The sequence below is a fragment of the Toxorhynchites rutilus genome, chromosome 3 (assembly GCF_029784135.1).
Source record: "Toxorhynchites rutilus septentrionalis strain SRP chromosome 3, ASM2978413v1, whole genome shotgun sequence".
In the NCBI taxonomy this organism is placed as follows: Eukaryota; Metazoa; Arthropoda; class Insecta; order Diptera; family Culicidae; genus Toxorhynchites; species Toxorhynchites rutilus.
In genome coordinates, this window is record NC_073746.1 from 276,126,338 (window position 1) to 276,140,802 (window position 14,465).

At 38.1% G+C, this 14,465-nt stretch overlaps 1 protein-coding gene across 1 annotated transcript; it reads right to left on the bottom strand.

The window, feature by feature from the left end:
* Positions 1–971: 971 nt before the first annotated feature.
* Positions 972–7,900, bottom strand: LOC129777939 (inositol oxygenase). Its single transcript, XM_055784548.1, has 6 exons — positions 7,839–7,900; positions 7,710–7,771; positions 3,001–3,172; positions 2,163–2,508; positions 1,877–2,107; positions 972–1,817 (listed from the first exon to the last, which is right to left on the bottom strand). Exons 2-6 carry the CDS (start codon positions 7,728–7,730, stop codon positions 1,709–1,711), a joined length of 879 nt encoding a protein of 292 aa, XP_055640523.1. The 5' UTR covers positions 7,731–7,771; positions 7,839–7,900; the 3' UTR covers positions 972–1,708.
* Positions 7,901–14,465: the final 6,565 nt, after the last annotated feature.

The following is a 14,465-nucleotide window of genomic DNA, read 5'->3' on the forward strand; positions in this document are numbered from 1 at the left end:
GCTAGTAATACCATTCTATTTATCCTCCAAAGTTTAGCCATAATATATCGTAATTAATCGTTTCACATCCTCGCTAATCATTCTTCAATCACTGGTGTTCCAGCTGCATGTTCTCCAGGACGGGTTTGGTGCATGAAATTTGTGCCGCAACAGCTGAAATAAGTTGAAGTTTACTTTTGAGAATAATGAAAATATAAGCCTACCGTGTTGGCAAGTCATTTGATTTGGGAAATTACCTTTTGCTGTTGTAACCATTCAACCACTGCTTCAATGTTTTGTTTTTAAATGTAGCACTTGCTTTCGTGTTTTGAATGACAGCTTAACGAGAAAGAGAGAAAGCAAAGCTACAGTGATCGCTCTGTTCAAGTTATCTTGTAGAATTATAGCTGAAACTATAGACATTGTTGCCTGCGGGAGACAAGGTGAGGTAATATTCCAGCACTTTTGTAGCACTTTTCGTCGCTCGGCCGACATGGAGTCCATAACTGCTCGAAATTGAATTGTATCGTTCATGTGAAGCATTCATGTATTTACTGTAAAGGTTCCTCAATGTCGTCAGTATAAACCTACAGTGAAATCACCCGACACAGGGAATAAATATTGAGTATGACTTACCGGCTCGACAGTTGTCTGTTGTGAGAGGAAATGATGCCCAATGTATAGCTCACTAGTGCTGCCAGTATATACTATCAACATCACTATTATACTGTCAACTGCGAGGGATAGGACGTTGTGTCTTTCACGCACCTCACAGTTCAGACAGAGACGAATGACTATCGGGTTAAAATCCCTTAAAACCAAAAACTGAACTGTATCGTTCAGAGACAAATGAACTCTCAGAGTTCAAAGTCTCTTTATTTCAATATCTCTCTCTCTTCTTTGTGTGGACACCGACTGGACAACATCGTTGTTGGACGAGCTGAAAAACAAGTTTTTCCAAGGGCCTTTCTCAAGGCTAGAGACGAATGAACTGAAAAGTTTAAAGTCTCTTTAATCTAAAAACCTAACCTAACCTTGTATCGTTGCAGAGACTAATGAACTCCCAGAGTTTAAAGTCTCTCTAATTCAACATCATCATCATTGTATCGTTCTCTTTATCAAATAAACCTTTGCTGCGCTAACAACTCTGTACCTCATCGGCATTGATGTACGAATCTTTAAACGCGTTTTGCTCGGAGCCATGTTTTTTCAGTTGGTGGCACGTTTACCTCAGCATCTAGCGGACCGTTTTGACTGGAATTTGTTTCAGCATGTAAAAATGAATTATCTAAATTGTAAAAATTAATTATCCTAATCGTTGTGAGTTGAAATCAAATCCAACAACTGGAATACTTCTGCGGTAGCAATTCAAACACAATTTTATTAGGCAACGGCAATTTTTGTATGATAATTTTGTTTATTTATATTTACATAGATTGCAAGATATTAGCCTAATTTTTTTTATCAAACAATTCGCAGTAACATATTCGACAATACACGCACTAGGGGATTTAGATTAACGAATATCTCTGAACCGCTCCATAATTGATAATGGTTGGCAATTATAAACTAACCGATTTTCGTCAATAATACACATGATTTCCCCAACTGTATAACACTGAAACTCCATCCTCTCTATTATAATCCTCAAGACTTTTTCTAACAGGATACTAAATGATAAACTTTAAAAAACACAGTACAATCAAATACTAGCTTTTGTTACAACATTTCACCACTCCAATTCCCCCGGAATATATTTGTCAATCAAGCCCTGGTAATATGGCCACAGAGCGTCCAGGTCGGGGATGGTCGTGCATTTGGTATATAAATCGTAACGACTGCAATAGAGAAATGTCATAGAGTAAGTTAATATATTTATCAAACTACCAGAACATACTTGAAGAGAAGAACCCACTGCTTCGTCTGTTCATCCTTCTCTGTGGTGAGATGGCTATAGTCTCCTCCTGAATGCCACGGATAGAAAGAATGATAGCGAATCATTTGAAGCGCTTGTTCCGGGAGCGTACTCTTGTTGTGCACCAAAACTCGGTACAGATATTCATCGTGTCCCCAGGACATTGTCAGCTTATCCAGTCCACAGTTTGGTTCATACTTTCCAAATTTTGTACTGAAATCATGTTGTAAACACCCGCTCATATAAAACAAAACCACAGCGAACTCACTTGTACTTCGGATTCCACCCGTCTGGATTGTCCACAAAGCTTTCATCCCGATACACAATGCTGTCACCCCAGTCGCAGCCCACGGGAAAGGTGTCCCCGACAACAGCCCACTGAGGCTCACCAAAGAACGCCATCACTTTGCCCAAATCGTGAATCAATCCGGTCAGGTGGAGCCAATCAAACTCGGGGTAATCTAGTCGGGCGCGCTCCGCCGTCTGGAACGCATGAATGATGTTCGGGAGGTCCAAGTCCGGATCCGATTCATCAACAAGATCATTCAGCTTTTCCAGTGCCACCCGAATAGTGGCCTTGAAGTGGTCGAACTTTAGCCAATCCTCGTGGCGTCCTAGATTTGAAGATATATATTCAAAGGTATGAAATACTACTGTGAATGTTAATTTTAATGATCATGCTCAAATCACTAATCAAAACGGTAAGAGATAGCAGAGAGGACGTTCGTTTATTTATGAATGGGTTTACACTTATCACGTGGATCGTGAGGCCGGTTGCGATCGTTCATGAAGTTGTTTGCTAGAAAATAACAATCGTTTGCTTAAGGCATTAATACGTCGAAGCACGAGAGTGTTTTCACACGCTATTTGCAACCGATCATTCTTTATCAGTAGCTCGATTATAACTTTCGACAGGCCGCTCATCAACTGAATATCAGTTTACTTCATAGATCCTTTGGAGGGTCATCGGGTGCATAATAAAACAAGCACCCAATGGAATTACATTTCGTTTTATTTTGCTTTGTTTATTCTGCTACCTCATTTTTTTTTGTTTTTTTCTTCTTTTGCTTATTCTGTCTAATTCGGCGTGACTAATTTGCGCTTACCTTCAACAAAATCGACCGTTTGATTTGTGTGCATTAACCGATACGTTCTCCGGACGCGCTCCCTCAGCGGATCGCCATCGTTCACGGTGTAATCACGAAATTTAGACAGGTCCTTGTCGGCGAATTTTTTCTCCGGCCGCAGCAGTTCGGACACATCGAGAAGGGAAGGATGCTGGAAAAGGTTTGAACTGTTTGAGTTCACGTTCCTTTTTCTCATATTTATTTTGATAATTGTTTGATGAACTCGATGGTACATTCTTCATTTTAAAAACGATCACAATTTGTGATATGATGCGAGATCGTAATGTACCATAATTACAACATTCGGATGGGAAGTAATAGGAGATGGAAAGCTTTGTCACACCTCACTTGTATGCCCTTGAACGTATATATGGACGAATACCAGGTGTATAAATATTAAAGCGGAATTTTTAACGTAGGACTTAGTGTAACAGGAAAGTATAGAGTGAAAATCTCAAAGATAAACATGCAATTAAAAACGGAACGTTTTGAATTTTGTCCTGAACAATCTCTCGAAAGAATTGATTGATTGGCACAGTCAATCAAATTTAGCAATTTTTCATGCGTTCCCCTTAACACCTGGTGGTGAGACCACTTCTGCATCGTCAATCATAGTAACCCATGAGTTTTAGAACAAAATTTGACATCGCTATCAGTTGAACTGCGGAAGTTATGGCGAAAACAGTAAAGCAACTGCGCTCCATGCTTTGTGCATACTGAGAACTTCATCCCGTTGCGAAGAAAGTCATCATGCGGAAACGTAAGTCAAAACCGGCCGTGTCGGAACAGCAAACTGTGACCCAGAAACAAATGCTGAAAGTGACGGAGAATGATTTTTTTCTGGACGACGAGACATATTACACGCTGGATGACAATAACTGACAGGAAACCAGCTACTTCATGTTCTACACCAAGGAGGTATGTTCCGACGTGAAGTACATCTCCCACACCAAGAAGGTGATCCTGTGGCTAACCAACAGACAAAAGGGGGCTTGCGGTGAACGAGGGTAGATTTACAGCACAAAGTGCCTGCTGGAAGTTGCCTTCTCCATCTAAAAATATCTTCCGAGCTAGGATGTAATAAATAAGGCTATGAAAGCATCAAGGCCACCAAAAATTCCACTAAAGAGTCAATTATTAAATTTTGTTTCTTCCTAAGGTAATATTGGAAGTGACTAGTAGACGAGTTAAATGCAATAATTTCGGAACCCTATATCAACAAAGCGGTCGTGGCTTGGACACCACCCTTCCAATTTTAAAAATACACATTTTGTGGATTGAAGTTGGATAACAATTTCAATTCAATTTTAACTAATTTTAACAATCTTCACAATTTATATAAGTAATTGTAACTATTAATGAACGAATGCCGGTTTCATGTGTATACACCTGATAAAATTACGAGAGGAGAGCGGTAATGAATGTTTACTGCTGTTTAACGACAACTAAATTCATTGATTTTTCGAAACACTGCAACGCGATTTCCGAATGTAACATTTTTCATTCCACATTCAAAGAACCATAATCTGCTGTTCGACAGATCAGTTGTAATGTTTTTTTTTTGCGTTTGCCAAAAAGAAAGTTATAACGCCGTACACTACAGCTCGGACAGAAGATTCATGTTTCGCACCATAAAACAGATTCAAGAAAATTCAAGCCCCACACGTGGCGAAAAAGTGAAAAAGATTCGTCGAAACCCCTATCAATCTGGACGTGAGATGGCCAGACAGATAGTAATGTCTCAGTCATCCATGCACAGTATTTTTAAGAAAGGCCTTGGAATTACAGCGTACGGAAACTAACGCATTGACGGTCTCTCTGACAAACAGAAGAGTTTAAGAATGTTGTCACTTTCGTAAGTGGCACGCCGGTTGTGAGATCTTCTTTTCGGATGAGAAAAATGTTTTACCACAAGATCAACATAACTAACAGAATGTATTAGGCTGTCAAAAGAGTCCTGCGGTATTTCCGCGAGGTGTCGTTGTAAGCGCGTAGTTCTAGTTGTATTCATTGTATCGAGTCATACTATAGCTTGTTGGAAAGGCGCTATAATATAGTCCTTGACAGTGTTTTGTTTGGTTAAGTCGTTCGTGAGTTATAGTGTCGCAAATATGGAGCAAAATAAAGAGAAAATCCGACATATTTTACAGTACTACTATGACAAAGGCAAAAATGCATCTCAAGCTGCCAATAAAATTTGTGCAGTTTATGGACCCGATACAGTTTCCATTTCCACCGCACAACGATGGTTTCTACGTTTTCGTTCTGGTGTAGAGGTCGTCGAAGATGCGCCACGCTCCGGAAGGCCTGTCGTCGAAAATTGCGACAAAATCGCTGAATTAGCTGAGAAAGATCGGCATAGTAGCAGCCGTAGCATCGGCCAAGAGCTGGGGATAAGTCATCAAACCGTTATTAACCATTTGAAGAAGCTTGGATTCACATAGAAGCTCGATGTATGGGTGCCACACACGTTGACGCAAAAAAACATCTTTGACCGTATCGACGCATGTGAATCGCTGCTGAATCGCAACAAAATCGACCCGTTTCTGAAGCGGATGGTGACTGGCGATGAAAAGTGGGTCACTTACGACAACGTGAAGCGCAAACGGTCGTGGTCGAAGCCCGCTGAAGCGGCTCAGACGGTGGCCAAGCCTTCATTAACGGCCAGGAAGGTTCTGCTGTGTGTTTGATGGGATTGTCAAGGAATAATCTATTATGAGCTGCTTCCCTATGGCCAAACGCTCAATTCGGACCTGTACTGCCACAACTGGACCGCTTGAAGGTAGCACTCATAAAGAAGAGGCCATCTTTGATAAACAGAGGCCGCATTGTCTTACATCAGGACAACGCCAGGCCACACACTTCTTTGGTGACGCGCCAGAAGCTCCGGGAGCTCGGATGGGAGGTTCTTTTGCATCCGCCGTATAGTCCGGACCTTGCACCAAATGACTACCACATGTTTTTGTCCATGGCGAACGAGCTAGGTAGTCAGAAGTTAGCCACAAAAGAGGCCTGTGAAAATTGGCTATCCGAGTTTTTTGCCAATAAGGAAGCGAGCTTCTATAACAGGGGTATTATGAAGTTGGCATATCGTTGGGAAGAAGTCATCGAACAAAACGGCGCATATTTGACTTAAAACAGATGATTGTAATAGGAGCCGATCTGGCGTAGTGGTAACATCCATGCCTCTCACGCTAAAGGTCACGAGTTCAATTCTCACTCCCGACATTCTTCCAAAAATGGAAGTTAAAGTGACGAACCAGCCAAATGAGTTGAAAGTCACTATAATACAGAAAAAAAAGATGATTGTAATTTTATGAACAAATGAAAATTCAAAAAAAATACCGCAGGACTTTTTGACAGCCTAATATATTCAGCCCAGCCTACAAAGATTTTCAGAGCTAATTTAGCCATCCAAAGATTTCAAAATGCCTCCCGAGTAAATGTTTTCGGATGTTTTCCCAAAATTTTGAAAATATTACTCCTGTTTAATTAACCCAATGTTAAAATCAAGACACGTTTGGTGAAAATATGGGACGAAATGCCATTAGACGCCATGCGTGCCAGCATGAGAGCCTTATCAAAAGGAATTGGTTTTCAATTAAGCCAAAAGGAGAAGCTTCAAACTTGACTAATCCACCTCGAGAGTATTATATCCACATTGTCCAAAATAAACTCACAATGTAAATAACTAGGAATATTTTATTTAGTTAACACAGAATAAGTGAGATTCACTTAGTGTGATGACTGGTGACATTTACTCTGAACCACCCTATATATAGCTGCGCGCCTCACCACATTCGGGAATAACAAAAAAAACAGCAATATGCTAAAAAATGTTCTCTCAAATAACCCCCGACAAACGTAATCAAAGTTCTATCAAGCAGTGAATTTGCGCATTGATAACTTCGAGCTCGTTGTAAGATAATTCTAGTGCTAGTAGTTAAACCAATTTGATAACATTTGACAATAGTCGCAACAGGGGATCCAGATTAGTGAATATTTCAGATTGATGCGCAAATTGCGCCAAGGTTACCGGTTATCGCTGATTTATATGTCAATCCATACGAAACAGTTGAAACATCTGGATGTACACATAAAAAGGCGTCATAGTGTTGTTTTCATAGAACATTATCATCATACGGATTATACCGCACAATAACAATCCACTGTTTGTTTGTACACTTTGTTTGCGTCAATTCATCTATTAAAATATTTTCTTACTAAACTAAATTACTGGTGTAATGCTGGTATTATATTTTAGAGTGAAAGAAATCCTTTTTTCCAATAGTTCTCACGTAAAAAAAATAGAAATGATACAATAGTACTTCCGCAACGCAATTCAACTACAATTCAATTGAGCAACAGGAATGTTCGCGTGATACTTTTGTTTATTTATTTTCCCTTAGATTACAAAATAATAGCTTTAACCTCTGTGTATCAAGCAGTGTACTATTGAATAAATTTGATAATATTCGGTAATAGGCACCGCGGGGGACTTTGATTAGGGAATATCGCTGAACTGCTCCAAACATTTTTTTTCCAATTTTTTTTTCTAATCAAACACATGATTCTTCCAACTCTGACACACTGACACTATTGCGTCTTGGCGATTTGTTACGAACAGTTGCAGTTGATATAATGCTACAGTGGTTTATGATTTAATACAACACTAAATTCTCATTAACCTCCTCTATAATAATCCTCATGACTGCTTTTAACAGAACACCCACTGATGAACTTGAATAAACTGAAAAAAATAACGACAGTCGAACACTTCTCCAAAAATATACTTTAAAAAGTTTTAAAAAATGTACTTCTCCCTAGAACTCCACCGGCGGAAATGATCGCGCCGGGCGGGATGCATCCGAGCTTTTATAACTGCTTATTCATTCCAAATTGAAAAAAAAACAATACTGAGAGAATCAAACCGCTCAACGAGCGAATGCTCCGGCTGATGTCCGCTCGCGAGATGTAGATTCAAGGGGAGATTCGACTCCCGCTCGCGTATAGAATTCAAACAGATGGAGTCGGTCAGACTCGCTGATTCAAATCCTGCAACACGTGGATCTGATAAAGGAGTGAGAGTGGTGTAGAATATATGATTCCAACAAATCACATGCGTTCCCATGAACATGCATTGAGTAAGGGGCTACTAAACGGTATCCCAACGGTCTGTCAGGCAGAATATTAAATTGGAAAAACCAATATGTTGGAATTGACAGGTGATTTGTTATTAACACCATCTAGAAGAGGCGTCCTGGAGGTGACGGGACGATAGTGTTTAGATTTTATAAGCAGTTGAAGACAAACTAGTGTTTTGCGGCATAAACAAGGCGAGGCAGAACCTGATGGCAGAAGATAAACGAAGCGTCAACTCCCAGAGCTCCTCCTAATTGAGAAATATTTGGCCATCGTCAAGCGAAATCTGAAGATGATCCAAAAACAGTTGAAAGCGATAAGCAGTTTAAGATAAACTGACGCTTTGCGCCGTAAACAAGGTGAGGCAGAATCTGATGGCAGAAGATAAACGAAACGGCAATTCGGATTCGGTCAACACGTAGCTTAGCCAAACCTTTTTTGATATTTTATCCCAATTCAACTCCAAAAAGGAAAATAATTTAATTTTTCAAATAAAAAATAATCAATTCACACGCATTCTTATTTGACCGAAATTTTTATTTAAGTGGAAATTAGCATTTAGAGCTCGACAGTTATTCTCTAGACAAAAACTGTTTTAGACAAGGTTGTTACTCATGATAGAGCGCTCGCTTATATGTTGTCAAAAATAGGGTGACCAAAATTTTCGATGAAATAAAAAATCTAGCTTTCTTATCTTTATAGATAGAGGTAAACATAGTTCGACAATGATGTAGCTCCAATTATTTGAGACATATTTGTAGAACAAAGTTTTTCTCTATCTCTTGAAATAACCGATATAGCGCCTTTTTTCTAAGTTACGTTAGTGTTACCATTAAACAAAATTTCTTCCCAAAAACATGCTCTTTTCATTTGTTTGTCATTCTTTCTGGGGCAAACGTAAACAAAGTTTATTGGCGGCATTTGAAAGAGCATATTTCACTCTACATGATGTGTGATTTTCAAAACTATGTCATTTTTTGTGTTTGAGTAAATTAAAATTGAAATCATGAGTTTTTGGGTAAAAAACCATCAATAACTTTGAGAAGAATTACGGTATAGACAAGCTCTGCATCGCAAAATGTTGGTATCGATAAGCTCTAAAAGTCGTACGAAGACAGTTTTGATGTAGAATTTGAAATATAAAAGTTAAAGCAGAAAAAACACGTTTTTTCATGGTCACCCTAACGCGACATAGAAAAAAGCGTTAAATCGATTATTTCAAAAGATAGAAAAAAGCTGTTTTGTACAAAGTTGTTCAAAATAACTGGGGCTACAACATTGTTGAACTATGTTTATCTCTATCTATAAAGATAAGAAAATTAGATTTTTCATTTCATCGACAATTTTGGTCACCCTATTTTTGATAACATAAAAATGAACGGTCTATCATATGTAACAACTTTGTCTAAGACAGTTTTTAGTTAAACAATAAATATCTCCCACAAAGTTGTTTTCGGCGTCTTCTATCTTAGTTGTATTGGGGTAACTATGAAAAATACTCTAACTTTTATATTTAAAATTCTACATCAAAATGGTCTTCGTACGGCATTTAGAGCTTATCAATACCAACATTTTGTGATGCAGAACATGCCAATATCTTAATCCTGCTCAAAGTTATTGATGGGTTTTCATCCAAAAATACATGATTTCAATTTTAAATTACTCAAACACAAAAAATAACATAGTTTTGAAAATCACTTATTATATACTAGGTAGTGCGGACTGAATCAAAACGGCTGTCAAAAAAGATCCAATTGAAATGTCAAAAGAGATCCAACGATCAGGAGTGTTATTTTTCTTATGATAATCAACACTATAAAAGAGGTATTGTTGTCAGGGGCAAAAATAATTCAAACAATAAAATGAACGAACTACATTTTTCCGTCAATTGTTTAATTAACCATTGCATCTCTGAAAGAGCATCTCAGCCTTTCACTGAGTTACGCCTTTTTAATGTCCCCTCTCTTTGACATAACGTTTTTCGAAAATAATAACAAACGAAGTCAGAGTCACGTAAATGTTTACTCCTGCGATTTGAAAATATTCGATAAAAAGTGGAAGGAAGAGATGCCAGATGATTTTTAAAAAAAGTCTGTAAATAATGTTAATAACTTATGTGTTGTAAGTGTGTTTAAATGTTTCAACGATCTACACATACATACATACACATACATACGCGTTTTTTATAAAAATCAGTATTTCTTCGTTGATATATTGGACATCCACCAAGGCTTGCGGTCTTGTCGTTGATGAAATTTATAAGAAAATACAGTGTATATTTTCCATCCGCCATGCAAGGCTATACAAGTTTTAGATCCCCACTTGGCCATGAACCATGTCTGTGGTAACAATATCGAACAGTAACCCATATTTCGTCATAAGCAGACCCGAAAGCGAATGTAAATTGTTGAGAATAGAATGAAAATTTTTATTCGATTTTGTTTTGATACTTAGAAGACATAGTCCTGACCCTAGCTTAACTATTTCTCAATAAATCTCCTTGCATTTCAGCAAAACAATCTTATCTAGAACAAAACATTATTATCAGAGACAATTTTCGTTCAAGATTTTTCGTTACCTGCAGAGAATGCAATTTTTCATTAATTGTGAATAACCGTATCCTCTCTTTCGTCTGCAAGCTATTCCTGAACGCATCACAAAATTTTACGTAAGAGAAGAGAAAGAGCCAATCCCAAGCTCGCGTGCTAAAGCTCGGTCTCATCGCTTGCACATGAAAAAGTTGTGAGGAAGAAAAAAACGATACTCGTCTCTAGAAATTTAAGCGCGCGCAGGAAGTCTGCTCGCTCGGCTACCTTCTGCCTCGCTCAATTGTTGCAGACAGCTCCCATTGACATTGTAAGATGCGAGACTGCATAACGCAAAGCACACTGTCTCTTTTGCGTGCTGTGCGAGATCTCGGAAAGTCTAGTTTTTTGTTTGTTCTATTCAGTTTTGAGTTACAGGGTGTTAACAATGGAAATCAACAAAGAGAAAATTCGGTACATTTTACACTTCCTCCTTTAAGAAGGCGAATATGCAAGCCAGGCCGCTGAAATTGTGAATGGTGTGTATGGTGCTGATACTGTAACAATAAAATACGTGAAATTTCATTTATTTTGAATTTTTTTGTGTATTTTTATTTTTTTTAGTACAATACACTAACTTCAGTTCTCTACTGTCAACAAATAGACCGTTTGAAGCTAGCGATTGACCAGAAACGTCCAGAATTGACCAATAGAAGAGGCGTTTTATTCCATCAGGACAACGCAAGGCCACACAACTCCGGGAGCTCGATTGGAATGTTTAAATGCATCTACCATGTCCGGACCTGACATCTGGCGACCTGATTATCGCCTTTTTCTCGAATTGCAAAACTTCCTGAGTGATAAGACATTGGGATCAAGAGAAGATTGTAAAAATCTATTGCTAGTGTTTTTCGCCAATAAGGACCAAGACTTCTATGAGAGAGGCATTATAAAACTACCTTTGGAATGGCCACAAATTTTTTAACAAAATTCGTAAATATTTCACCCAAATCGGACATTATATTATATTGTATTAAAAAATGTTTTGAAATTCACACAAGAATTAAATTTGTATATAAGAGAGGAGCCCTAAATTGTTTATATAAGAGAGAAGCGGCTAAATTTGTATATAAGAGAGGAGCCCAAAATTGAAAATTGAAAAACTAAATTCTCTCAATTTTCTTCAATTTAGACAATTTACGGACTAGGAAATCGCAATGTATATCAAACAATTCATACAAAAAATCCGTTTCGGCAAATCGTACGCATTCGTTCGAATTACTAGCCTTAAGCTAGCCATTGTAGTAGTATAGGTAAAACCACGGGGTAATGGTAATAGTGTTTGTGAGAGAAGAGCAAAGCACATGTAAATAGATCAATTCACTTATCAGACTGTGTGGCGCTTCATTGACACGAGTCTTTGAATACATTTGAAAAAAAATAACAATTCAATACTGAAGTTAAATGTATGAACGATATGTTCCGATGAACCAAGCCAATTGCAAACATAAATATATAGAAGGGGTATTTTTGCATATGAAGTAAAATTTTGATTATACGCGAGCGTAGCATGTGTAAATTTATAACACATGCGAATTGGGGCTCTTTTGATATTAACAAGTTCTACCGCATAGTAACTCGATACTGATAATTCCTCAATATTTTCCTTCGTTGGTCGTATTGTTTTCACATATTCACGTTGGAGAACCTTAACCCTTCTCTTCGTTGGCTGAGACATTTTGATTGAATGTAATACTTTTCCGTTTATTGTTTTTGAAAGCATAGGCAGCCGTGGCAGTGTTCCGAGCTCTGCAATACAATTTTCTTACCCAATGTTAAAGTTGCTAAAACTTACATTATAGACCCATTAAACGTAAAAATAATGATTGTATTGATATCAACACTATTTTATTCTATTGATTTTCATGACATGAAAGGCTATGACTCAGGAATAACATTTTATTGAGTGGTTTTGATAGCTGTTTCGATGATGTTGTCTGGCATCAGTGTCAAAAAAATAACGATGCTTTCACCAACACAAACAAAACCATTGCCGAAGATTGAAAAATGAAAATTTAACTTTCAGAGCACTTGCTCGAGTTTTCCGACGTTTTTCACTATACAGTGCGACAGCAGATGAAATTTTGATATCTTGTGAGTAATCGATTAAATTATGGTTGATATTACTCCATGGGAAGTGTGCGAAAACGATAATTTTCTTCACACTGTTTCGCGAAATTATTGATTTTCGGGCAAGGGGTGAGGGACGGAGATGAAAGAAATAAGCGCCATTGTGGCAGCCATTTGTGGCTAGCTTCCACCTTCACCTTAATCTGGAATAGTCGTAGATGACTGTCTTCACCATGGTAAATTCCCCAAATTGTTTATTCATCGCAGCTCCAGCTCACTGCCAATCCGGTATCCCCCGAGAGAAATGCGCCTTCAGAAGTATTGAATGCATAGATGTTCCGATTCGAAATAAACATTCGCACGTGAGGTGCGCTACTGCAATTGTGTTCAATCTGTTCAATTGATCAATTTAGATAATGTGCGCCATAGATAAATTTCTGAAATATCACATATTCAACAATCATTGGACAAACGTATAGATTCCAATAATGAGTAAAAAATTCATCTTGCAGCCAATTAGTGATTTAACGAGTCATAACTCCCAACGCTATCAGCGGATTCCACAAGCTAGAAAGCACCCAATTCATCCCAGGACAGCCCAAATAATTATGTCGTACTGTGTTTCATTAATCTGGAGAGAGCGGGTCACAACCTTTCGTTTCATTTTTCCAACTCTCGTTTCTGCCCTATTTAATCCTCTTGATGGTTGACTTCGTGCTATTTTTTAACGATTACGTCGTGTCACTTTTGATGGTTGCAACGGTCTGCTGAAGTTGAAGATGCTGCGCCTCATAGTCAATGTGCACGAGATTTTGAGGGGAGGTGCTTATCTTCATTGTGTCACTGCATCGCTATCAACCATCGAGGAGTTCCACGCGGAGGTTAATAAACTATTGATTTGTTTAGGAGTGCGTTGTTTACTGGATTGCAATGAAGTTCAGTGTAGGATTTTTTAAGGCCAAGGTTGTTCGAGAGGAGTGTAAGGTTTAGTGGATTACGTGAAATTAATTGTTCGGAGGTATACAAAAAACACGCAATATTCTATATAGGGTAAATGATCTTGGTTTGTCCACTTCAGGATGTTTTCACGCAACTAGTAAATGCAAACCGATTTTTCTTCATGAAAATCACATATAATCAAGTCGAGTTTGGATTTGTTGAAAAGCCTCTAGTTGCGAATACTACCATAAGGCGTTGTAATTATTCGAATTTTTATGTTTCTTGGCAATTTGCCTCAAAGAGAAATTATGATCATGGCTTGTCCACCTCTGATCATGTATTGTCCGAAAAATGATGATTTTTGAATGAAAAATTCAAATTTTCAAGTAAAGGTTGCATTTCTCATTGCTTGTGATCCATTCCAGATCCAGATCCATTGCATTGATCCATTCATAATTTAGGCTTTCGTCAGAATATTGCCTTTTCTTGGGCATTTCAAAAGTGTTCACCTCAACACACTCAACACAGAGAAACTTTATTTCTGCTATGCGCGAAGGACACCATAAACAAACTGCAGGGCGCCAAACGGTTGTCATAGAAATCATGTGGACAAAACAACATTAGTGAATCGGACAACTTATGATCAGAATTGATGTCATGCATTAACTACATGGTTTAGCTATGTACATCTGATACAAATGGTGTGCA